General features: G+C 45.7%; 1 protein-coding gene across 2 annotated transcripts; it reads left to right on the top strand.

Moving 5' to 3' along the window:
* Positions 1-1060: 1060 nt before the first annotated feature.
* LOC126498275 (tumor necrosis factor receptor superfamily member 26-like) lies at positions 1061-25705 on the top strand. Of its 2 annotated transcripts, none has more exons than XM_050136732.1 (8): positions 1061-1234; positions 12656-12743; positions 13975-14103; positions 14562-14673; positions 17168-17244; positions 20311-20445; positions 21223-21267; positions 23704-25705. In XM_050136732.1, the coding sequence occupies exons 1-8, from the start codon at positions 1166-1168 to the stop codon at positions 23733-23735; spliced, it is 687 nt and encodes a 228-aa protein (XP_049992689.1). In that variant the 5' UTR covers positions 1061-1165; the 3' UTR covers positions 23736-25705. The 2 variants fall into 2 exon arrangements, with proteins under 2 accessions (XP_049992689.1, XP_049992690.1); XM_050136733.1 differs by having other exon boundaries at positions 1075-1499.

The raw sequence follows: 25705 nt of genomic DNA, 5'->3' as shown, positions 1-25705 counted from the left end.
TCTCTCTCTCTCTCTCTCTCTCTCTCTCTCTCTCTCTCTGTCTCTCTCTCTCCACACACACACACACTGGATCTTACCTTCTTACACTCTTTCCATCATCTTTTCCACAATGATCTCTCAGCCGTGGGAGGTGGGGTATGGAATATTCTGAAGCCTCTTATCAACTGCAGGTCTCTGTATTAATTAATCACCATCTATGTCTTAGGGTTTCTATTGCTGCAATGAAACAGCATGACCAAAAAGTAAGTTGGGGAGGAAAGGCTTTATTGGGCTTACACTTCAGCATTGCTGTTCATCAGGGAAGGAAGTCAGTACAGGAACTCAAACGGAGCAGGATGCCAAAGGCAGGAGCTGTTGCAGAGGCCATGAGGGTATTGCTTACTGACTTGCTTCCATTGTTTTTCTGGGCTTGATTTCTTCTATAACCCGGACACCTGCCCAGGGCTGGCACTATCCACAATGGGCTGGGCCCTTCCCCCGTTGATCACTAATTGAGAAAATGCCTTACTGCTGGATCTCATAGAGGCATTTCTCAACTGAGGCTCCTTCCTCTCTGATGACTCTAGCTTGTGTCAAGTTGACACACAAAACCAGCGAGTATGCTCTCCTTCATAAAGAATTTTCTTTTGTGATGCTGTTGGTGTTTTGTTTTGTTTTGAGACAGAATTTCTCTGTGTAGCTCTGGCTGTCCTGGAACTTGCTCTCTAGATCAGGCTGGCCTTGAACTCACAGAGATACACCTGACTCTGCTTTCCAAGTGCTGGGAATTCAAAGCATGCACCACTATTGCCTGACTTCAGTTTCTTTATTTTAAAACCATTCTGACCATGTCTGAGCATCCAGCTCCAAAGCACAAATCCCATCCATAACATCATGCAATCAAGCCAGTCCTGCTACCATCCGCCTTCAGAACTCTCTGTCTTCCTAAACTGAAACTGTATCCCCATGAGCCGCTCGCTTAGTCACAGTTCCTTCCAGTCTTGGCACTCCATCCTGCTTCCTGCCCCAGTAGACCTGAGACTATTGGGTCCCCAGCAGGAAACTTAGGCGGTGTTTGTCTTTTGATATCAACCAGCTCTTTGCAGTCGGGGCTCTGGAGGGGCATCCAACATATGGGAGGTTCTCCTTCCTCTTTACGGTGTCCGGGTAGACTGTCAGTCAATGCATGGCTGCCTCTGCTTCCAAACACCTTGGCTCTAATGTGCCTTTTGCTGGTCGTTGGTACTGTGGAGTGGTGAGTGGAGGTTTTGAGGAACTTTTCTGTAAATTTCAAATCAACGACATCTCAAGGGAGCAAGGAAGTCGAGGAACCTGGGTGTGGCCCTCACCGGAAGAACTCAGGCAAGGGGTGGTTTAAAATGCCTCCTAGCTGGCTAGGGCTGCACCTGGGCTGCAACTGTTAAGTCTCACGTTCAGCATCCCAGCCCTGGTCTGTCCTGCCTCTGTCTCTGATGGCCAGACTGGAACATTTGCTGCTGCCGCAGGGGCTGCTTCTGTGGGTGAGTGGAGGCACAGCAGGGGGGTGGGGACCCCAGCTGGGTTCTGGCAGGCTGTCATTCCCAGAGCAGTATGTGTGACTGGGCCTAGAGGTAATAATGGGTCTCCTTTTCCAGCTCTTGGCCTGCATGGTGGAGGTAGAAGATTAGATGAGAGGATCCAACACCTAATGAGACAAAGTTAATTTATATCCTTAGCTTTCATTGCTACAGTGGTTTTTTTGCTATCTAGCTTTTCTTTTTCTTTCTTTTCCTTCTACTTTGTTTTCTTTTTTCTTTTCTTTCTTTTTTTTCATTTTTTCTTTTTTTTTTTAGACAGGGTCTCACTATATATCTTTGGCTATCCCAGGGCTCACTATGTAGACCAGACTGGTCTCGAGTTCACAGAGATCTGTACACCTCTGCTTCCTGAGTGCTGAGACTAAAATCATGAGTCAATATATCTAATTTTTTTTTTTTACAAAACTGGTTTTATTATTTCCTGAGACTCCTTTGTCCTTTCTCACCTTATAAAGGCTTTTTTTATTTTAGTTATATGTGTATTGTGAGTCTGTGTACATGTGTAAGGGGCCAGTACAGGCTATGTACATGTTGTGAGTCTCTGTACATGTGTAGGAGCCAGTGCAGGCTATGTGCATGTTGTGAGTCTGTGTACATGTGTAGGGGACCAGTACAGGCTATGTACATGTTGTGAGTCTGTGTACACGTGTAGGGGACCAGTACAGGCTATGTACATGTTGTGAGTCTGTGTACATGTGTAGGAGCCAGTGCAGGCTATGTGCATGTTGTGAGTCTCTGTACATGTGTAGGGGGCCAGTGCAGGCTGGTGAGCATCTAGAGGTCTAGTAACTCTAGACCTAGAGTTACTGATTATTGTGAGCTGTCTTCTGCAAGAACAAGCACTCTTAGCTGCCGAGCCATCACTCCAGCCCCTCGTTTTCTTATTTTTAATGTTTTTTATGATATTATTTTTTGTGTGGGGGATGTGGGGGGCCAGGCTCACTTGTGGTGGTTAATGGACAGTTGTCAGGAGTTGATCCTTTCCTTCAACCTTGTGGGTCCCAGGAATCAAACGTAGGTTGTCAGGCTTGCTGCCTAGCACCTTTCCCACTAAGCTATGTCGCCCGTCCCTTCCTCCTCCCTCTTTTGAGACAGATGCATAATGTCTGTCCCAGGCTGGCCTCTACCTCCTGTTTCTCCTGCCTCACTTCCTGACTGCTGGAATCCTGACTACCCCTTAGCATTTTCCAAGTGTGATTACCTCCCCAGATTGTGTTGTCAGGGTACATAGGCCTGTAACCCCAAGACACAGGAGGATCAGGAGTTCAAAGTCACCCTCAGCTACACAGGGAGTTGAAAGCCAGCCCAGACTATAAGACACCCTGTCTTCAAAAAAAAAAGATATTAATATTTTGCATTGTTACAGTAGCTGATCTGTGTGAGAAACTGACAGAAACAGGCTGGCTCTGGGTTAATCTCACCCCAAAAGAGTGAAAGTAGTCACCACTTGAAAATGGCACTCTCTGCCTAACTGTGTGCTTAGATTCTCTCTCCTAGAAAGTAGTGCCTCCCAAATTGCTGGCCTTCAGTTAGTGGACCTCAGCAACCCCTGGAGTTCTGTGAACCCCCAGGGCATCATGTGTCCTCAGACTAAGTCCCTTGGGGACTTACATGGACGGGCACGTGATTCTGGGCACTTTCTCAATGTTGTGAAGTTCTTGAACCCTGGAAAGAGACCATAGACTCAATCCAATTATAATGAAAAGATTTGTTGATTACTGCTAGCGTGACAACAATCTCTGAGCCAAACTTGATATTTCAATGAGAAGTGGAGGTGAAGGCTTTTCTGTTGTTGTTTGCTTGTTTGTCTTGTTTTTAAGGCAAAACCATAAGAAGACCTTGAGTATCTGCAGAAACAGGCTAAGAGCTGTTTTGATCTGCCAACATTAGATAGTCAAGGTAACCTGAATGTCTGCATGAACAGGTTACAGAAGCAGAAGAGAGTTAGTCCTCACATAACAAGAGGATGGTCACCGTACATTTCTAGGTGGGGGAACACCGAATCGGGAGTCCTGTGAGAATTCTGAGTGCTTATGAGAAAACTCCAAGAAAACAAGACAAGAGTTTTGTGACCTCAGTTTCTTTCAAACCATGACATTGTTCTCGGAAGATGTTTGTTTCCATTGCCCTCCCAGGTGTAGAAGGTATCAGTGAGTCCACTTCGGATTGCCCATTACAATCCGAATTTGTTTATTTGCCTCCTCGGCAAAACATGTTTTTGCCACATGTGTCTTGTCCTTGTGATGGTACACTTTACTCATGTGACTCCTCTTAACCAGCAGAGAATAAATTATTTGATGCTCTAAATAAAGTTGGCAATTGTGTGAGACTTGTCTAGCTGATTTATCAGCTCCATTCTCCCAGGTCCCACCAACTCTAGAGCCCAGGGTTACCAAGAGCTTCTCTTCCAGAAACTGTAGTCAGACAAATGACCAGTAGATATCAAGATGGATGTAGTACCAAATGGAGGTTTTTGTGGTTTTCAGGTTTTTTTTTTTTTCAGCCATCATATCAGAATGTGAAGTATAACCCTCCCCTTCCTCTTGGTGGCTTCCTTTGCTTTCAGAACGGCAGCTGCAGTGAGTCACTGTGGGAAAAGCAGCCTGAATTGTGTTGTTTACGAAACCTAGCGGAAAGGAAACCTAGCAGAAAGATGGTGCTGTTCTTTTTCAAACTTTGATTTTCCCTTGTCGGGCTGTCCAGGGAGCTACTCCTGTTGGGTTTACAGGAAAGTGCCAGCATGTTCAGTACTTTTTTTCTGGGTTCTAAGAATCAAGGTCCATATGCTTGTTAGACAAGCGTTTTACAACTGAGCCATCTCCCGGTTTCATCATTTGGTGCTTTAAACTGGACGTGACTGCTCAGCCTGTAATCTCAGCATTTGGGGAAGTAGGGACAAGAGAATCACTATTTCAAAGTCATCCTCAGTCGTGTAGTGAGAGCCCAGCCTGGTTTGTGTGAGACCATGTCTGACAACAGCAGCAGCAGCAAATCAAAGAGGAGAGCCATAAATCTCTTGCCATGCAGTCTTGAGGACTAAAGTTCTGCTCTCTATAAACAATGTAAATTGTAGGCCACCTGTAACCCCATTCCTCAGGAAGCCAAGAGAGGCAGGGCTTCCCTAGGGCAAGCTCTGGATTCAGTGAGCGACCTAGCCACAGTAAGCTGAGTGGAAAGAGATGGAGGGAGACACCCAATACCAAACCCTGGCCTCCCCATACACATGCATACAAAGGCAAGGGACCCACACATGTGCCCGCACCTGAGTGCGTACCACACACATACACACACAAAATAAATAAAGGAGAACACTGAATGAAAATGAGGACATGATCACCCCTAGGTATGGTTGAGGAGAAGGTTTTTATTGTAGATATGAGGGAGAGAACAGACAGAAGCATCCGGAAAAGTCCAAAACAGGGAGAGAGGGTAGTAGACGGGACATGGCCAGTAGACTGTACCAGGCATGAGAGGAGAGAAGGAGAGGGAGGGTGGGAGAGGAAGAGAAGTGAGAGAGGGCAAGAGGACTAAGAGGGGAGCCAAGGACCAAGAGTCCAAGAGAGTTCATGGTCGAAATGACAGATTCTTATTGTTATGATCTGCAGCGAGTTAGACCACAGCAGGTTGGTTCAAACCATAGCAGGGGATGGAATAGCCATGCAGACAGAGTTTGGATGTTGAGTTTATTAAGAGGAGAGGGGAGGGAGGACAGAGAGAGAGAGGGAGGGAGGGAAGGTGGGGAAGAGAAAAAAGGAAGGAGAGGGGCAGAGACCTTTCTCTTCAGAAGAATGATGGGGAAGGGAGGAGAGAGACAGAGAGAGAGAGAGAGAGAGAGAGAGAGAGAGAGAGAGAGAGAGAGAGAGAGAGAGAAAGCATGCAGGAGTGGGTGGAGTTTGTCTCTTAAAGGAACCTTTGCACCTGCTTGTAGTCAGGGAACTGCTTGCCATTTGCAGAGGGGTGCCAGGTCCCCAGGGTCAGGGCCATTGTGTGCCTGGATACTAATACTTATAGAAAAGAGAAGCTGGGGAAAGGGAAGGGAAGCTGGGGGTTTGGAGAGGTTTAGGGTAGACGGTGGGGGTGGGGTGGGGAGAGAAATGCTGAGAGCAGCCAGGACTCTGTAACAGGTACCTGTGATACTGCAAGAGCCTGGCAGCCAGCAGTTAGGGGTGCACCTTGGTATGTTTATGTTAAAAAGTCACCACGGTTAGCCATTTGTCCTGAGTTTCTTTGGGACCTCATTTGGTAGCCCCGAACTAAGGATCCTCCTGCCTCTACCCTCCAAGAGCTAGGAACACAGGCATGTGCCACTGGATCAATGCTACACAGGGCTGAGGATGGAAACCCCATACATGTTAGGCAAGTGTTCTGCCAACTCAACTACATCTTCAGCCCCTCAATCATATTATTTTATTTTGAGAAATTTGGCAGTGCTAGGAACCATACGCAAAGTCTTGCCCACGGTAGGCAGGCAGTCTTAAACTCAGCTACGTGACCCCTCCCCTATTTCAATCTCCAAAGGCATCAATGCCCTTTGAACAACAAAACAAAGAAAGTCTGAGAAGGAAGCACACACCTGTAGTCCAGCTATTTAGGAAGCCAAGGCAAAAGACTTGGTCCAGGAGTTTGAGTCTAGCCTGGTGTGGGGGAATGAATAAGAATGCCACACAAAGGGTCATATATGCTTGAATGCTTAGTCACTAGGGTGGGACACTACTAGGGTGGGATTAGTAGGTGTGACCTTGTTGGAGGAACTGTGACTGGGATGGGGGGGGGGCTTTGGGGTTTTACAAGCTTGAGTCAGGCCAAGTAGCTCTGTCTTCCTGCTGCCTGCATCTGGATGTACAACTCTCAAGCTACTTCCCCAGCATCATGTCTGCTTGCATACCACCATGCTTCCCGCCATGATGACAGTGGACTAAACCTCTGAAACTGTAAGCCAGCCCCAATTAAATGTTTTCCTTTTTTTTAAAATTGATTTTTATTCTCTACTCCCCTTCCTGCCTCCCCCCTCTTCAACCGTCCCCCAAAGTCCCCATGCTCCCAATTTACTCAAGACATCTTGTCTTTTTCTACTTCCCATGTAGATTAGATCTATGTAAGTCTCTCTTGTGTCCTCATTGTTGTCTAAGTTCTCCGGGATTGTGGTTTGTAGGCTGGTTTTCTTTTTCTTTATCTTTTTTTTTCAAGGCAGGGTTTCTCTGTAACTTTGGAGCCTATCTTAGAACTCACTCTGTAGACCAGGCTGGCCTCGAACTCTGCCTCCCGAGTACTGGGATTAAAGACGTGTGCCACTGCCGCCCGGCTGTAGGCTGGTTTGCTGGTTTTCTTTGCTTTATGTTTAAAAACCACCTATGAGTGAGTACATGTGATAATTGTCTTTTTGTGTCTGCGCTACTTCACTCAAAATAATGTTTTCTAGCTCCATCCATTTTCCTGCAAAATTCAAGCTGTCATTATTTTTTTCTGCTGTGTAGTACTCCATTGTGTAAATGTACCACATTTTCCTTATCCATTCTTCAGTCAAGGGGCATTTAGGTTATTTCCAGGTTCTGGCTATGACAAACAATGCTGCTATGAACATAGTTGAGCACATGTCCTTGTGGCACGATTGAGCATCCTTTGGATATATACCCAAAAGTGGTATTACTGGGTCTTGAGGAAGGTTGTTTCCCAATTCTCTGAGAAATTGCCACACTGACATCCAAAGGGGTTGTACCAGCTTGCATTCCCACCAGCAATGCAGAAGTGTTCCCTTTCCCCCACAACCTCATCACCATAAGTTGTCATCAGTGTTTTTGATCTTGGCCATTCTTATAGGTGTACGATGGAATCTCAGAGTTGTTTTGATTTGCATTTCTCTGATGACTAAGGATGTTGAACATTTCTATAAGTGTCTTTCAGTCATTTTAGATTCCTCTGTTGAAAGTCTCTGTTTAGGTCTGTACTCCATTTTTTTTTATTGGATTATGTGATCTTTTGGTGTCCAATTTCTTGAGTTCTTTGTATATTTTGGAGATCAGACCTCTGTCTGATGTGGGGTTAGTGAAGATCTTTTCCCATTCTGTAGGCTATCATTTTGTCTTGTTGACTGTGTCCTTTGCATTACAGAAGCTTTTCATTTTCAGAAGGTCCCATTGATTAATTGTTTCTCTCAGTGTCTGTGTTGCTGGGGTTATATTTAGGAAGTGGTTCCCTGTGCCAATGTGTTCTAGTGTACTTCCCACGTTCTCTTCGATAAAGTTCAGTGTGGCTGGCTTTATGTTGAGGTCTTTGATCCATTTGGACTTGAGTTTTGTGCATGGAGATAGATATGGGTCTATTTTCATTCTTCTACATGTTGATATCCAATTATGCTAGCACCACTTGTTAAATGTGCTTTCTTTTTTCCATTTGATATTTTTTGCTTCCTTGTCAAAAATCAGGTGTTTGAAGATGTGTGGATTGATATCCAGGTCTTTTATTTGGTTCTATTGGTCCTCCTGTCTGTTCTTATGCCAATATAAGGCTGTTTTCAGTACTGTAGCTCTGTAGTAGAGTTTGAAGTCAGGGATTGTGATGCCTCCAGAAGTTATTTTATTGCACAGGATTATTTTGGCTATCCTGTTTTTTTTTTTTCCATATGAAGTTGAGTACCATTCTTTTGAGGTCTGTGAAGAATTTTGCTGGGATTTTGCTAGGCATTGTGTTGAATCTGTAGATTGCTTTTGGTAAGATTGCCAAATGTTTTTATTTTTAAGAGTTGCTTATGGTGTCTCTTCACAGCAATAGAACACTCACTAAGCCACGTGGGCAACTTACCAAGATCCTGTCTCAAAAACAAAAGCAACTAAATACAGATCTGATGCACAGTCTTGTAACCATAGCTACTCAGGAGAAGGCAGGAGGACTGCAAGTTCAAGTCTTGCCTGGGTTACAGAATGAGTTCAAGGCCAGTCTGGACATTTTTTTTAATTATTATTATTTTTTAATATTTATTTACTTATTATCTATACAATATTCTGTGTGTATGCCTGAAGGCCAGAAGAGGGCACCAGACCTCATTACAGATGGTTGTGAGCCACCATGTGGTTGCTGGGAATTGAACTCAGGACCTTTGGAAGAGCAGGCAATGCTCTTAACCGCTGAGCCATCTCTCCATCCCCAGTCTGGACATTTAATGAGATTCTATCTCTAAATAAAAAATACAAAAATGACCAGGCATGTAACTCAGTGGTAGACTGTTTACCTAACATATATGAGGTCCTGGGTTTAATTTCAAGTACTGAGGAAAATAAGCTGGGACTATGGCTCTGTTGGTAGAGTGCCTGTTCAGTAAGCATACATCCCCCATAAACAAGGGATGGTAGTTTGTTGTAAGGAGGCCACTTGTTGATTCCTGGCTGCCCAGACTCCTGAAATAACCACACAGAAACTATTATTTAAATCACTGCTTGGCCCATTAGCTCTAGCTTCTTATTTGCTAACCCTTATATCTTAATTTAACCCATCTCCATTAATCTGTCCATCACCACGAGGCCTGGCCTACCAGCAAAGTTTCAGTGTGTCTATCCTGGCAGTGTCTCCATGACTTCTCTTGGACCCCGCCTCCTTCTTTCAGCATTCAGTTTAGTTTTCCCCACCTAACTAATTCCTGCCCTGCTATAGGTCCAAAGCAATCCTTTATTAACCAATGGTATTCACAGCATACAGAGGGGAATCCCATATCAGTAGCTCACAGCTGCAAGCCCAGAACCCTGGCAGTGGAGGCAGGAGGATCAGAAGCTCAAAATTATCTTTAGCATGTGCTGGAGTGATGACTCAGCAGTTAGGAACAAATTCTGCTCTTATAGAGGACCTGAGTTTAATGCTTAGCACCCATGTCAGGTAGCTCATAATCTCCTGTGCCTCTGGTTTCAGAGGATCTAATGACCTCTTCTGGCCTCCTTGGGCACCGCACACACACACACACACAACCATTTTAACTAACTTAAGGATAAAAGAGTTTGTTTTGCCTCACAGTTTAAAATCACCGTCCATAGCAGGGAAGGCTTGGTGGTAGGAACATGGGGCAGCTGATCACACTGATTCCACCGTCAGGAAGCAGAGAGGGATGAACGCTGGTACTCAGCCAGATTCCATCTTTTTTTTTCAGTCTGGGACCCCAGGCTATGGGATGATGCCCTCTGCATTCTGGGCCTTCTTCCCTCAACCATCTAATCTAGAAACTCCCTCACAGCCATGCCCAGAGGGTTGTCTCCATGGTGATTCTAGATTCTGTCAGGTTGACATCAGCATTAACGAGCACAGATAGAAATGTGCAAAATAAGATGATAGGAATGGGACTGAGCCTAGTAGCATCCACTGTAGACAAATCGGTTATAAGAGTTTGTTGATTATCGGATTGAATTAGAAAGAAAAAAATTCGGGCGATGAGGAGATTGCTCAGTGGTTAGATCTCTTGTCATGCAAACATGGCAACCAGAGTTCAGATCCCCCCAAGCCCTGGTAAACACCAGATGCCTTGGCACGTGCATCTGTAATCCCAGCACTCCTACAGGGAGATGGCGGGCAGAGGAGACTCCCTAGAGCTCATGGGCCAACAAGTCTGTTGTGTTCAGCAGTTAAGTGTAGGAGTGATCCTGTCTCAAACAAGCTAGAAGGCCATGACTGAGCTGTGAGATTGTCCTCTGACTGTCTGTCACACGTACACGTGGCCTGTGTGTACCCACACTTATACACGAGCAGAGGGGAAAGAGATCTAGCAGCGTGGTATTTTTAAGAAAAGGAAGCTGCTTGTGGTGGTTCTTGACTGTAATCATGGCACTTGGGAAGCCGAGAACAGAGAATGGCAGGTTTGGGATATCCTGGGGCCTGGAGAGGTGGCACAGTGGCTGATAGTATTCGCTGTTCTTTTTAAAGCTTATTAGATGATACGTACAGCAAAGTCGTAATTGGACACATCTGCACTGACTGTTCTTGCAGAGGACCCAGGCTCAGTTCCCAGAACCCATGTGGAAGCGCAAAACAGTCCTTAACTACAATTTCAAAGGATCTTCTGGCCTCAGCAGGCACTGCATACACATAGCGCACATACATGTATGTAGGCAGATGCTCATATAGAAAGTGAAAAAATTTTAAATGTTGTTTTTGACATAGAGTCTTACTATGTAGTTCTGGATACCCAAAACCCCCAAAAGTCTGCCTGCCTTCTGATTAAAGCCATGCATCACCAAGCCCTCATCATTTTTTAAATAAATAAATAAATAAATAAATAAATCAGTGTGGTGGCTCATACCTTTAACCTCACTACTCAGAAGACAGAAGCAGGGGCAACTCTGAGAGTCTGAGGCCAGCCTGATCTACAGAGCACATTCCAGGATAGCCTTGGCTTTTCCACAAAGAAACCCTGTCTTGAAAAACCCCACAAAAATTTTTTTCGATATCTGGAGACTTTCACAGGTACCAGGCATACATGTGGCACACACATTTAGTCAAAATATTCATATGCATAAAATAAATAAACTTTAAGATTAAAAATATTTTATTTTTGCCGGGCGGTGGTGGCTCACGCTTTTAATCCCAGCACTCGAAAGGCAGAGGCAGGCAGATCTCTGTGAGTTTGAGACCAGCCTGGTCTACAAGAGCTAGTTCCGGGACAGGATCCAAAACCACAGAGAAACCCTGTCTCGAAAAACAAAACAAAAAAATTATTTTTATGTGTGCATGAGTGAGTTTATATGTATCGTATGTGTTCTTGGTGCCCACAGAGGTCAGAAGAGGATGTTGGATCTCCTGTAACTTGAATATGGATGGTTGTGAGCCACCATGTAGGTGCTGGGAATGGAACCCCGGTCCTCTGGAAGAGCAACCAGTGCTCTTAACTGCTGAGCCATCACTACAGCCAGGGAGACAGGTCTTTCAGTGAACCTAGAGCTAATCTATGCTTGGCTTCCAATGGGCTTCAGGGATCTGCCTGTCTCCATCCTCAGTGCTGGAGTTAGACATGCTCTACGGGCCCAGGTGAATGCTAGGGATCCGAACTCAGGTCCTCATGCTTTGATGCAGGTACTGACTGAGTCAGCTCCTAGCCCCAGAGGCTTGTTTCTTGCATGCCTCTGACCACACTTTCATAAACTGATCAGTAGATTATTTTATGTGTTTACTTAAAGGCATCTATGTAATCTGTGTTGGCTAATATAAAATTCAAGCTCTTCAGACTGTAATTCACACCTGTAGCAGTTTCTCCAATGTAGGTGTTATCTGTCAAGTTATTCTGACATTCTAGTATTCTGGACAGGAAACAACTTCTCACTGCTATGCTTGGGGCCATTTTAAACAGCAAGTTAAGCAATGTGAGTGCTACAAGAGATAAAAAAACAAAGGTAGGTGATGCAAGGCCTGAAAGATAGACACACCGTGCAGGGAGAGAGGAAGCAAGAACGAAAAGAAGTTCCTTGCTTGCCCTCAGCTGGGAGTACTGGTCAGGTGACTTAACAGCCCTGTGTAGTGACCCATTTTTTTATTTTATTTTATTTTATTTTGGTTTTTCGAAACAGGGAACTTACTTTGTAGACAAGGCTGGCCTTGATATTCATGTATACACACAGGCAAAGCACGCATAAGTGAATAAGAGAACCTTTAAAGCTGGGCGATGGTGGCGCACGCCTTTAATCCCAGCACTTGGGAGGCAGAGGCAGGCGGATCTCTGTGAGTTCGAGACCAGCCTGGTCTACAAGAGCTAGTTCCAGGACAGGCTTCAAAGCTACAGAGAAACCCTGTCTTGAAAAACCAAAAAGAAAAAAAAAGAGAGAGAGAGAACCTTTAAAGTGTAGGTATGGCCACTGAAAACAACACATGTTAGAATAAGCAATTCACTGACACCAAAGGCTCACAGCCATACAGGCCACAAACCAATGGCAGAGATGCAAAGCCACCTGAATTTGGAAACTGAAGAACATATCTGGATCCCTGACTACTACCAACCAGACTTATGGAGACTTGAGCAAAATTATAGTGTTTGTGCTGCACAAGGGTCCATATGGGAGCCAAAGTCTCTACCTCTTCTGTGCTGAGAGTCACCAATGGATGGGTCTCTTTGTGTTTCCCCTTTCTGATTCTAGGCAACAGTTTACAGTGTAAGCAGTCCAAGCCAGTGTGGGGAAGATGAATTCCAATCCGATACCTTCTGCTGCCAATTATGTCCTGCTGGTGAGTTCCAGAATGCTTTCTAGAACGGTCCACAAGGCCAGTCTTCTGATGGGAAAAGGTACTGTAGGCCTTTAGCTAGGGCTGAACTGGAGACTGCACAGAGAGAAGTGGAATCGGACTGAAAACAGGAAGTGGGTGTCATCTTAGCAACCAGCTGCTCCTTGTCCTCCCATCCACCCCTCCCCTACCCAAGCAACTGCCCCTGGCTTTGGAGGACAGAAACCAGAGACTGTGCCTGTCCAGAGGTGGGCATGGCATGTTCTACAGAAGAGCAAGGAGATGCTGTGTCTGCCCCTGGACCCCGCCCCCCTCCCACACAACTACCAGCATGCATCTGTAACTAGTCTTTCTCTGTCCTGCCAGCCGGCTCCCAAATAAACTGTAGAAAGACTTCTCATACTTGTTAATCTACGTTCTACCATGTGGCTTTTACCTCTATCCCACGCTGTGTGTCCAACTCGTTCTGCCTCTGGCTGCCTCGTCCCACATCTCTGCCCTTCTACTTCCCAGCACCCTCTCTGTCCCAAAAATCCTGCCTAGCTATTGGCCGCTCAGCTTTTTATTAAACCAATCCAAGTGACAAATCTTCACAGTGTACAAAAAAATTATTCCACAACATTCATACCTACTTGCAAACACACCTACGCATGCACTTATATCCACACAGGTCTGTGGACACCCATTTGGGTCTGTACACACACCTGTACACACTTGCGGGTACATAGCCGTGGCGGGGGGGGGGGCATCCCTACAAGCATATTGCAGAAATAGTGAGATGGGACTGATCTAACTGATCTAACTATGGGAGCCAGCGCATGCCCAGAGCTCATACTGCTAAGTGTGTAGCTGTCTTTCCTGTGCTTCTGCCATAGGCTGAGAAGATGGTCACAGTGTAACTAATGTGGTGGGGACCTTGGCCAAGGATCCCATCTTTAGACTTTGGAGTTCTGTGCAACCATCATGGCAGCAACCTGGCATGAGAGGGGGAAATGGATGCATAGGCCTCTTTCTAAGCCAGCTCTCTAGGACTGTGGAGTGGAGCAGGAGAATGCGCTTTCTCGGAAACCCAGCAGGACATCAGTCTCAGCCAAGAACTAACGCAGGGCCTCCACACATTAAGTTAGTATGAAGACTGTGGTTGGGTATCCAACTAGAAAGTTCCAAGGAGGGCAGGGCTTTGGGGACCAGGGCTTTGCTAGGCCCCCAAACACCTCTTTCTCCTCTCACATAGGCACCTACGTCCTCAAGCCATGCCAGGGGGACCACGGTAAAAGCGAATGTGTCCCATGTGAAGCTGGATACTTCATGAAGTACAATAACCATGAGCTTAACTGCTTTCCATGCTCTCAGTGCCGGGATGGTAAGTGTGCAGCTGCGGCCGTGAGGGCAGCCTCGCCGCTGATAGTTAAAGCAGGCAGACTGATAGGGAGAGGAGCCACAGGCCGGTAACGAAGAAGGCCAACTCTGGCTTCTTCACACTCTTTACCTGACACAAAGGCCCAATGGGCTTTTTTTTCCCCCTCCTCCCCCTCTTAGGGCTGGGAGCACTGTTCCATGGTAGACCCTTTCCTTGAAGGGAAGCTTTGGGGCTGGGTACTCCTCCCATTCCTCTGCTGTCCAGTTTGAAACTCTGTGGAAGGAAGAAAAGGGAGGCAGGTTTTTGTGTTTGTGCGGTCCCTGTGTTACATGACAAGGTGAAGGCATTTATGTGCCTAGGATGAAGAGCCTGGGAGGACGACCTAACTGCGTGGTAGAACGTTGTACTCTGGGACAGACTCCCACCCTGATGACTGACCTACAGCCACCCTGTTTCCACAGACCAAGAGGAGGTGGCCGAATGTTCCCAGACGGCTGATCGTGAGTGCCGGTGTAAGCAGGGAACCTACTGTAACTCTGAAAACTGTGTGGAGAAGTGCCTTCCATGCAGCAGGTACCAGCTGGGGGAGGGACAATGAGGATAGATCCCCACTCCTGGCCTCTAGTCCCCTAGCCTCTGAGTCTTACTGTAGAGGGGCTCCTTAGGGTAGCGCCTGCCACACAGATGAACTCAAACAAAAGATGCTTCCTCCTGGAAGCTGCCTGGAGTCAGTGCTCATTCATTCATTCACTCACTCATTAACTCACTCAGCAAACAACCCTTGAGCCCCAACAGTGAGAGACACACAATGGAGATACATACATAGCATAAGACCACTAATATGGACTGGAGATGAAGTTATGTTGGTAGAGGGTTTGCCCTGAGTTCCACCTCCAGAACTGCATAAACTGGGTCTGGTGGTGTAGCCTGTGATCCTGGCACTGGGAAAATAGAGGCAGGAGGATCAAGGTTAACTACACAGCAAGTTTAAGGTCAGTTTGGGATAGAGATAGTGTCTGAAAAAAACACTACTGGTGATGAGTGAGTTCATGACCCTGGGGGCCACTGCACACTCAGTTGGAAAAGTCAAAAGATTACTTTTGGGTAGAGGCTCAATGAATCAGGGAGAGATGAAATCACAGAAAGTCCCGGGGGGGGGGGGGCTGGAAAGAACTCTAGGCAGAGAGGATGACAAAAGTGACTTACTGTTAATTTAGAATGGGGAAGGAGAGCTAGAGAGATGGCTCAGGGGTATGATGATCTGCTTTCCTAAGGAACTGAGTTCAGGTCACTGCACCCACCTCAGGGGTCCCATAATAGCCAGTAACTCCAGCGCTAGGGAATTGGATGCCCTCTGCTGGTCTCGTGGGCATCTGCTCTCACATGCACATGCACGTACATCTAAACATAAAATAAACTTTAGAAATGAATTCAGTGGAACCAGGAACGTAGCTCAGTGGGTAGAGTGCTTTTATAGCACACACAAAACCTTGGACTCAATCTCTAGCACCGCATATACCAGGTATGATGTCTATAATCCCAGTGCTTGTGGAGGCAGGATACCAGAAGTTTGAGGTCATCTTTGGTTGATAATGAGTTTGAGGCTAGCCTGGACTATGTGAAATTCTGCCTTTAAAAAAAAAAAAGTAAAAAAAAAATCTGGTGGCCACCTACCAATGACCATAAGCAGGGAATGAAAACAGAAAGTTTTTCTTGTTTGGTTCTGGAGTCAAGAAGTCCAACATCAAAGGTGTTCACAGGTTCTCACTCCCTCTGAAGACTCTAGGTCAGTGCTTCTCAACCTTCCTAATTCTGTGACCCTTTAATAAAGTTCCTCATGTTGCAGTGATCCCTAACCATTAAATTATTTTGCTGCTACTTCATAACTGTAATTTTGCTACTGTTATGAATCAAAATGTAAATATCTGATAAGCAAGATATCTAATATATAACCCATGTGAAAGGGATTGAGACCCCCAGGTTGAGAACCACTGCTCTGGGAGCCTCCTCTCTGGCCTCTTGTAGCTTCTGGTGGTGGCAGCGATTGCTGATGGACACGTCACTCTAGTTGCCACCTCCCTCTCCATGTAGATCTTGCATTTGTCTCTGTTTCCCTCTTGCAATCAAGTGACCCTAATCACGTGGTTAAGACCCATCCTAACCCAGTGTGACTCCGATTTCACTTAGCATCATTTGCAAAGACCTTGTTCCAAACAAGGTGAAGTTCCAAGGCTTCAGGCACACGTGAGCTTGGGAGGACATTTTTGGGAGGTATCTATAGCAACTTATAAGGCCTCTTGTATAATAGCTTAAATCTGTTATTTGTTTATTATGTGCATAATGTTTGCCTGCATGTCTGATGCCCATGGAGGTCCATAGAGGATAGTGGATTCCCTGGAACAATAGTTGTAGGTGGTTGTGAGTCACTGTGTGGATGCTGGGACTAGAACCTACTTTCTCTAGAAGAGCAGCAAATGCTCTTAACCACCGAGCCATCTCTACACACACACAAACACACACACACACACACACACACCTTTCAAACTGGGTCTCCCTGGGTAGCCTGGAACTCACTATGTAGACCAGACTGCAGACTGGTTTGAACTCACAAGAACCTACCCTGCATCTGCTTCCCACCACACCAGGCAACAACTGGCATCTGGGAGGCAGGTTACGTACCCGTAAACATAACTCAGAAAACACTGAACTATGTGAGTAAAGACTGCCTTCAACTCCAGTCTGATGCAGGCTCTTGATGGTCTGTACATGTTTGCCCCTTCCCTGCTCACACTGTCTTTGCCTCTAGGCAAACTTCTCTCTATGTGGAGGGACAGCATATCAGGTCTTCATAGCAGGACGTTCTATCCAGGAGGGCAGAGGGCCCTTCCCTAAATATAACAGGCACCCCTAAACTCTAATCTCTTCAGAGTGCTTTTGCCGGAATGACAAGGTGTAGCAGGCCATGCTGGGATGGGGCTGGTCCTTCTTAGCCCTGTGGGTAGTGCATAGTGAGGAGAATCTGGGCTGCCTAGGTGGGAAGTAACACACTCCTCCACTTTCCTTCCAGATGTCCGAACGGCAGAGTCATCAGGCATTGTAACGCCACAATGGACACACTGTGTGACACGTTGGATTCAGGGTCAGGTAAGAAGCTGTCTCCTAAACTCTCATTAAAAATGTTCACGGACTGGGCGGTGGTGGTGCATACCTTTAATCCCAGCACTCGGGGGCAGAGGCAGGCAGATCTCTGAGTTCAAGTCCAGCCTGGTCTATGGAGCCAGTTCTAGGACAGCCAAGGCTACACAGAGAACCCCTGAATCAAATACCTCCTCCAAAAAAATGTTCACTGGTGTACTGGCTAGTTTTTTATGCCAACTTAGCACAGACTAGAGGGATAGGAAAAGAGAATCTCGATTGAGAAAATGATCTCCCACCAGATTGGCCTGTAGGCAGTCCTATAGAGCATTTTGTTAATTAGTGATTGATGTGGGGGGCTCAGCCCGCAGAGGATGATGCCCCCAAATTGCTTTTGGTTATGGTGTTTTACCAAAGCAATAGAAACCTAAGCTGAAACAGCTGAGATGGTGACGTTGGTATTTATAGTTACTATTAAACTCTACCACGGCCGGGCGGTGATGGCGCACACCTTTAATCCCAGCACTAGGGAGGCAGAGGCAGGCGGATCTCTGGGAGTTCCAGGCCAGCCTGGTCTACAAGAGCTAGTTCCGGGACAGGCACCAAAGCTACAGAGAAACCCTGTCTCGGGGGGGGGGGGGGACCTCTACCACAGTAGGGAAAATAGCCAGAGATTAAGAACAAATGACTGTGTTTGGCCATGTGCCAATAAAACTTTACAAAAGCAAGCCATGGGCTGAATTTTGCTTGGGGGCTGCAGGTCAAGAATCCTGTCTTTGGGCTAGAGAATGGGTCAGTCTTTACAGGTTAGGCTCACAACCCAAAATGTAAGAATCTTGTCTTAGTCAGTGAACAGAATCCCAGAGTCGAGCTGCAGCGACCCCTCCTGGTACTTCAGTCTCAAACCAAGGTCCTTGTGAGTCCTGGCCTTCTATCTGTGTATCTGTCACCAACTGTTTTCACAGCAGGTCCTGATGTCCGAGGGCTCAAACCCTCTTTCCTCCTTCTTTTTTTTTTTTCCTCCTTCTATAATGTAGTCTGAACACCTCTGAGAGCTGTGATGTGTTGCTTTACCTTTCAAACTCAGCTTGTCCACTTCCACAGAAAGTTTTTTTTTGTGTATTTATGCATGTGTTAGTGTGTTTATGTATGTGTAAATATGTTCACATGTGTGCACCTGTGTGTGAAGGTCAGAAGCTGACATTGTCTTCTTCCATTGCTCTCCCTTTTATAAGATTTGTTTTTAACATATGTATGTACACACAATGTAATGTGCTGTGTGAGTAGGTGCCCGCTGAAGCTGAAAGAGGATGTTGGGTCCTCTGGAGCTGGAATTAGAAGGGGTTGTGTTGGGTTCTTGGGAAGAGTAGCTTGTGCCGTCAGCCACGGAGCCAACTCTCCAGCCCCTCCACTTTATGCCTCTCACTGAACTTGGAGCTTACCAATTTGACCAGATTGGCTTAGACAATGAGCTCCAAGGATCTGCCTGTCTCTACTCTCCCACTCCAGTGCTGAGGTGCAGATGTGCACTGTGTGGGTGCTGCAGATACAAACCCAGATGCTCACATGTGTGGCCTGAACCTTACCAACCAAGCCACCTCCCTAACTCCTAAAGAAAGTTTTCATTCAAAACTACAAGCAGGAGGGGGTTGGAGATATGGGTCTGGGATTCAGAGCACTTGCTCTTGCAGGGAACCTGGGTTCAATCCCAGCACCTACGTGGTGGCTCACAACCATTAGATGCCCTCTTGCGACCTCTTTGTGCACTAGGCACACACATGGTGCACATATATACATACAGGCAAAACACACACATAAAAAAAATCCTGCAAGGAGGGGCTGACACGAAGTCTCAGAAGATAAAAGCACTTGCCATTTGGGCCGGGCAACCTGGGTCCAATCCCTAGAACCTGAAACCCACATAAAGATGAATGGAGAGAACAAACCGAAAAAAAAGTTATCATCTGACCTCCACACATGCCATTAAACTGTTTATTTGTTTTAAAAGTGGGGCTAGGGAACTCAGTGGGTAAAAGCTTCCATCTCTGGGGTTCACTGGTTGTCAGTCTAGCTGCAGGTTGAGGCAGAGAGACCCTGTTTCAAGGTATAAGTAAGGCAGAGAGTAACAGAGCAAGACATATGATGTCCTCCTCTGACCTCTGCATGTATGTGTGTTATGCACATGAGTGCAACATGCACACACACATGTAGACACACACATAAGCATATAAATATAATAAAATGCAATTTAATAATAATAAAATAAAAAAATCGAAGTGTTACAGCACAGGTATGTAACTTCATCACATATGCTATTGAGGCAAGAGGATCGCTGTGAATTGAAGGCCAGTCTGGGCTACATGGCAAGATCCTGTATCAAAAAATGAATAAGTAGGAGCTGGAGAGATGACTCATTGGCTAAGAGTACTTGTTGCTGCTGCAGAAGACCAAAGTTCCATTCCCAGCCTCGACATGGGAGCCCACAACCATCTGTAACTCCATTCTAAGGGATCTAGTGCCCTCTTCTGGCCTCCAAATGCACTGCATGCACACAGTGCACAGACATACCTGTAGACAAATACCTATATATAAAAATAGTTAAACATTTAAAATAAGGTAAATAAATAATGAGTAACAATTTTAGAAGGATGCTTAATAAAAAGCAATAAATAAGTAATAAATAGAAAGATTTTATCTGAGACTAAGAAAGCCTTTAGATTGAGATATGCGAGAGAGACTGGCTTCCTTAACCTTCAGTCATTCATGAAGTTGCTGACAGAGCCTGGGGTCCACAGTTCCCTCTAGCCTGTTCCTTCCCCCATGTATCTGCATCCTGGCTCTCCCTGGGCTGTGATTTCACAAAGCACAAGGCCAAGACTCCTGAATGGTCTGAGTAGTCTTTGGGGAGTAGAGCCACTTATCGCTGTTCTGGTGAGGTCACCCTTTGCTCCTTCCAAGGAGCTTAGCAAGATCCATGGCCTCTGAGCCTGAACAGAAAGCAGCTTCTGTGGTTTGTCACTCCACTAAAGATGGTTATGCTCAGCTCTGCCTCAGCAGCTTTCTGTCCCATTCCAGGAATGCCAAGCTGTCGCTGTCTCTGCCTGTCTGGAGCTGAGAAAGCTGTAATTATCACAGCTGCTGTCATGGTCATCATAGCTGCTGTCATCAAGATCATAGATCTTTTCATCACCACCAGGTTTTATAAAAGAGGTGAGTGAATGCCAGGCAGTGGTGGCGCATGCCTTTAATCTCAGCATTTGGGAAGCAGAGGCAGGTGAATCTGTGAGTCTGAGGCCAGCCTGGTCTACAGAGCAAGTGCCAGGACAGGCTCCAAAAGGTACAGAGAAACCCTGTCTCGAAAAAAGCAAAACAAAAAAAAAAGAGAAAAAAAGAAAAAGAGAAAGAAAGAAAGAAAGAAAGAAAGAAAGAAAGAAAGAAAGAAAGAAAAAGAGGTAGTGAAAGCAGTCTGTATATCCATGAGAAATAGTCATGTGCAGCTGTGTTCATGTGTGTGTGCATGCATGCATGAATTCACACACCACATATGTATAGGTAGGTGTCCAGAAACCAAAGCATGAGATGCCCTGGAGCTGGAATTACAGGTGGTTATGAGCTGCCTGGCATAGGTATTAGAAACCAAACTGGGGTCTTCTGCGAGAGCGGTATTCATTCTTAACCTCTGAGTCATCAGTTCAGTCTCAGAAGAGGCAGTGTGCTTGGCAAGGGTCTAATTTTCTCACTGCAGACAGCCCCAAGTAGTGCCAAAAGTAACATCTCAGGTTAAGGGGTCATGTTGGCAGGGAGCACCTTCCAGGGTGTCCCAGCCTGGAACAGGGGACAGAGGGATAGAAAGGCTAAAGGGGCTTCTGAAATCCCCTCCCAAGCCAGAGGTTCAGAGGTGTTGCCAGGTTCTGGAAACACCAGTATAAATTTGATATGCATTCAAGACATTTCTTCTTCCATTCCCTTCTTCTTCCACTGCACCAGGGCGTCTACGTTTACCACATGCTTCAGAAGAGGTGATTCAGCTCTGTAAGTAGTGTGATGGGAATTCTTTGGGTTTTTTTTTTTTTTGAGGGGATGTCAGAATCTCTTATAGCCCAGGCTAGCCTCACACTTGCTATTTAGATGAAAATGACTCTGAAATTTAAAAAAGATTTTTTAAAAGTATGAAGTATGTGCATGGGGTCTGGAGAGATGGCTCAGAGGTTAAGTAAGAGCACTGGCTTTTCTTCCAGAGGTCCTGAGTTCAATTCCACCAACCACACCCTGGTTCACAACTATCTGTAATGAGATCTGGCGCCTGCAGGTATGCATGCAGACAGAACACTGTATATGTAATAAATAGATCATTTTTTAAAAGTATGTGCATAAGTTTTTCTCCCTGTACATATGTATGTGTATGTTACATACATGCATACATACATATACATATATATGCAGTGTCTGTGGAGGTCAGAAGAGGGTGCTAGATCCCTTGGAACTGGAGTTACTGAGCCATCCTGTGGATGCTGGGAACTAAACCTAGGTTCCCTGGAAGACCAGCAAGAGAGTGTTTCTTTCTTTCTTTTTTTTTTTTTTTTAAGGTTTATTTATTTATTATGTACACAGTGTTCAGCCTTCATGCCTGCAGGCCAGAAGAGGGCTCCAGATCTCATTACAGATGGTTGTGAGCCACCATGTGGTTGCTGGGAATTGAACTCAAGACCTCTGGAAGAGCAATCAGTGCTCTTAACCTCTGAGCCATCTCTCCAGCCCCCCCCCCCCCCCAGTGAGTGTTTCTTAACACTGAGCCTGACCAAGAGTTCCTGACCTCTTTCCTCCACCTTCAACACCAGTTTCCCAGGCTCTGTGGCTTCTATGCCTGCATTCCCTTACTAAAAATTCATGGCGGTGACCCATTGCTGAGTGTTTAGCTCTTGTTAGAGTAGCAAAGCAGAAGGCCAGGGAGGTGTGGGCACCCTGCATCCTGGGGTTTATTTAGATGGTATCTGTGTCCTCTTTATCTGAGCTGAAGTCTGAGCTGGAAAGAGATTGAAGTTCTTGTGGTTTTGACACTAAGTAGAAACTGTAGCACAGAAAATCAAAGGGAGATGTCTTGTTTTTATAAAAGACTGCCTGAACCCTAAGAGGGACACATGGATTGGCCTGGAAAGGGGAAATAGATGAGATCTCCTGGGTAAACTGGGGATGGGGGTGGGGTAGAGAGGAGGAGAATGGGGGGATGGGAACATGAAGGAAGCAAATGGTCTGTCCAGTTGGGGCAGGGATGGAGAGGGAGAGCAGTGAAAGAGATATCTTGACAGAGGGGGCCATTGTGGAATTAGGGGAACCTGGTATGCTTAATTCAGATTCTCTATGTATATTCCATCTTTACATGGCTTATTTTTCTTCACTTCTTTAATCTATGGCTGTACTCTTTTATATTACTTTTACTGTCTCTTTAAAGACTTCGTTTTATTTTTAAAACTATTTCTTTTTATAGCTGTCTATACTCTTTTTCTTCTCTCTCCCAAGCCTACACACATTTATCCAACACTGTGACCCATTCAGAGGTCTTTGTCATCTGAATTTGACATATCTGTATTCATTTTTATTACATATCTGTAATCATTTTCTCACCAGGAGAGCTTTTTTTCTTAGAAGCTAAGCAGACGTGACTAGGACCAACTTCGTAGCCCTGCCTGTTTGTTCCACCCAGTCCAATATGGCGGAGGCATATTTACTGCCTCTGTGAGTCATGCACACCATCCCAGCTCCAGGGATGCAGCAATTTGTAACATTAAGCAATTTGTAACATACTGCTCACAGACCCCATTTAAGTACAGGACCTCCCGAAAGAGAGACAGAGTTCTTTCTCCCAGCACAAATCAGGAAGCCAGATCTTAAAGAAGCTGTTCAATTTTTGCTGCTGAGTCAGGAAGACTTCTCTTAAAGGAGCTGTGCCTTTGCTTGCTGCCAACAAACAGAGTCTACCTGAAAAAAATGCAGCTACCAAGAAACTGTGCTTAGCTTTGTTCTTTTGTGTCTAGAATTCCTTCCCAAGCTCTCTCAGTTTTTATGTGGATGCAGTTGCCTCACATTGGCACATACTTGTAAGCAGAGGCTGCTCATTCATTTTCTGGCCACCCAGACCCGAGTAGTCAATCACACAGAAACTATATTAATTACACCTTCACGATATAAGAGCTAGCCAGAAATATGCCTGAGTCATTGGCCATTTCTATTCATCTGTGTATTACCACAAGGCTGTGGCTTACTGGGAAGGTTCCAGGTCCTTTTCCTTTGGCAGCTACATGGCATCTTTCTGATTCCACCTGTTTTCTCTCCATATCTCTGTTCAAACTTCCCACCTGGCTTTACTCTGCTAAGCCATTGGCCAAAAAAGCTTTATTCATTAACCAATGAAAGCAACACATAGACAGAAAGACAGCCCACATTATTGATTTGTTTTATGTTTTTTTTCAGCCTCCAATACACTACAAAGTTCTAATGAGTAAACATATGGCATTCCCGAAGCTCACTGGATTTAAGGCCATTGATGTTCCTGAGCATGGACATAGAGGAAACAATGAACATGACAAGCTTGGAAGTGTTTGTGGAATATTCCTTTACACTGCGTGAATATATGTCACTGTGATTTGTTTACTAAAGAAGCTGACTGGCCAATAGCTGGACAGGTAGAGGTTAGGCAGGAGAGTCAAACTAAGAATGCTGGGAAGAAGGGTGGAGTCTGGGAGTTGTGAGCAGACACAGAGAGAAACAAGATGGGCATGCAGTACTGAGAGAAGGTACTAAGCCACATGGCAAAGCATAGATAAAAAATATGAGTTAATTTATAATGTAAGAGTTAGTTGGTAATAACCTGAAACTATTAGCCAAACATTTATAATTAATATGTTTCTGTGTGGTTGCTTGGGAGCAGCTGGCAGGGCAGAAACTTCTGCCTATTAAGTGCTGTTTCTAAACTTGGGTCTGGCCTCCCAAAGACTAATAATTATATATGTGTTTGCAAGCTGTGACAATTTAGCTGTTAAAAACATGTATTTGCTAGGCCCTCAAGCTAAAGTCAAGTGTCTTTTGGTGCAGGACTGAGACATTCCATATAGCCCAGCTGAATTTGGAGCCTGCTCCCACCCCACTGTGAACTCTAAATATGTGATATGCCCTTCTCTTGTGTGAAGCTTAGTAGTTTGTGTGGCCAGAGGGCTTCCCTCCTTGAAGACCACTGTGGTCTTTAAGACATGAATGTTTGTGTTCTGAACTTGTAGATTAGACTCAGTTTGGGATCTTGGTACTCAGAATGTCTTCCTAGGAGCCAAGGTTAGGAGGACCCAAATGTGCTTTGAGCCACCACACCCCTGCATTCTACATCAGGGTGTGACCAGATAAGGTGCTTTGTTACCCATAGAGGCTCACAACAAAGACCCCTTGCAGGCCTGCCTGAGCAACCAAGGACTGTGTCACACTGGGCACTGGGGACAGTGTCTGTGCTTTTAAGCTATCCAACCCCCAGGCATTTACCTAAGAACTAGCCTTAGACTTGATTCCTCTCAAGCAGAGGGAGCTCGTGTGAATGAGAATTCCTCAAGAAAAACTGTCTATGTAGGTTAATTAGCTGTTTAAAATTTTAGCCAGGTGGTAGTTGTAATGATTGTTGTGTCCTTTTAAGAGACAAGCCACGCCCACTCCCTACCCCATCTGCTGAGGCAGGCTGATCTTCAGCTTCCAGCCTGAGCTCGCTCTCTTTTCCATCTTCCTCTTGGAGAGGCAGCTTCGCTTCTGCCTCTTTCCCCACTCCTCTGCTTCCCCTCTGCTCTTCTCCCCTTCTCCCCCCATAACCCTCTGAATAAATATTCAATCTCACTCTGCATGGTGTGCCTATTCATGCTCTGTCTCTTACCTGCCCACCATGTGTCTCCTTGCCTGGGACCAGCCACCACTCGGGGACCGGCAGCCGTCTCTGCCTGGGATTGGCTGTTCCCAGGGCCCGCTGCCTGCTGCCACATCGCCTGCTACCACTGCTTGGGGGCCTACAGCATTTCTGCTGCCTCCTGCCACTGCAGGGGATCCTGCAGCATTTTTAATTTTTCCATTACAACACCTTTAATCCCAGCATTAAGGAGGCAGAGACAAGTGGATTTCTTGAGTTTGAGGTCAGCCTGGTCTACAGAGTGAGTTCCAGGACAGCCAGGACTACACAAAGAAATCCTGTCTCAAAAGACCAAAACAAACAAACAAACAAACTGTAGGGCCTGGGTCTGCTCCTGATCCTGGGGTTACTTGACAGTTTCTGGTCAGCCAACTAAAACATTGTTTGTTTTTGTGCTCCCTGTGGTGCATTGTTTACTCTATCTTGAGTGAGGGAATTTCCCATCTTCCTGGGGGTAAGTCTTTGTGCAGCAGCTAGGTATTTAAGGATTTCCCCAAAGTTGAATAAACGGCATTCAGCTGATCTCCTCTCTAATGA

This window comes from Alexandromys fortis, unplaced genomic scaffold (genome assembly GCF_014885135.2).
Source record: "Alexandromys fortis isolate MF-2015 unplaced genomic scaffold, M_Fortis_MF-2015_v1.1 scaffold_3, whole genome shotgun sequence".
In the NCBI taxonomy this organism is placed as follows: Eukaryota; Metazoa; Chordata; class Mammalia; order Rodentia; family Cricetidae; genus Alexandromys; species Alexandromys fortis.
This window is presented reverse-complemented; position numbering and strand designations above follow the sequence as displayed.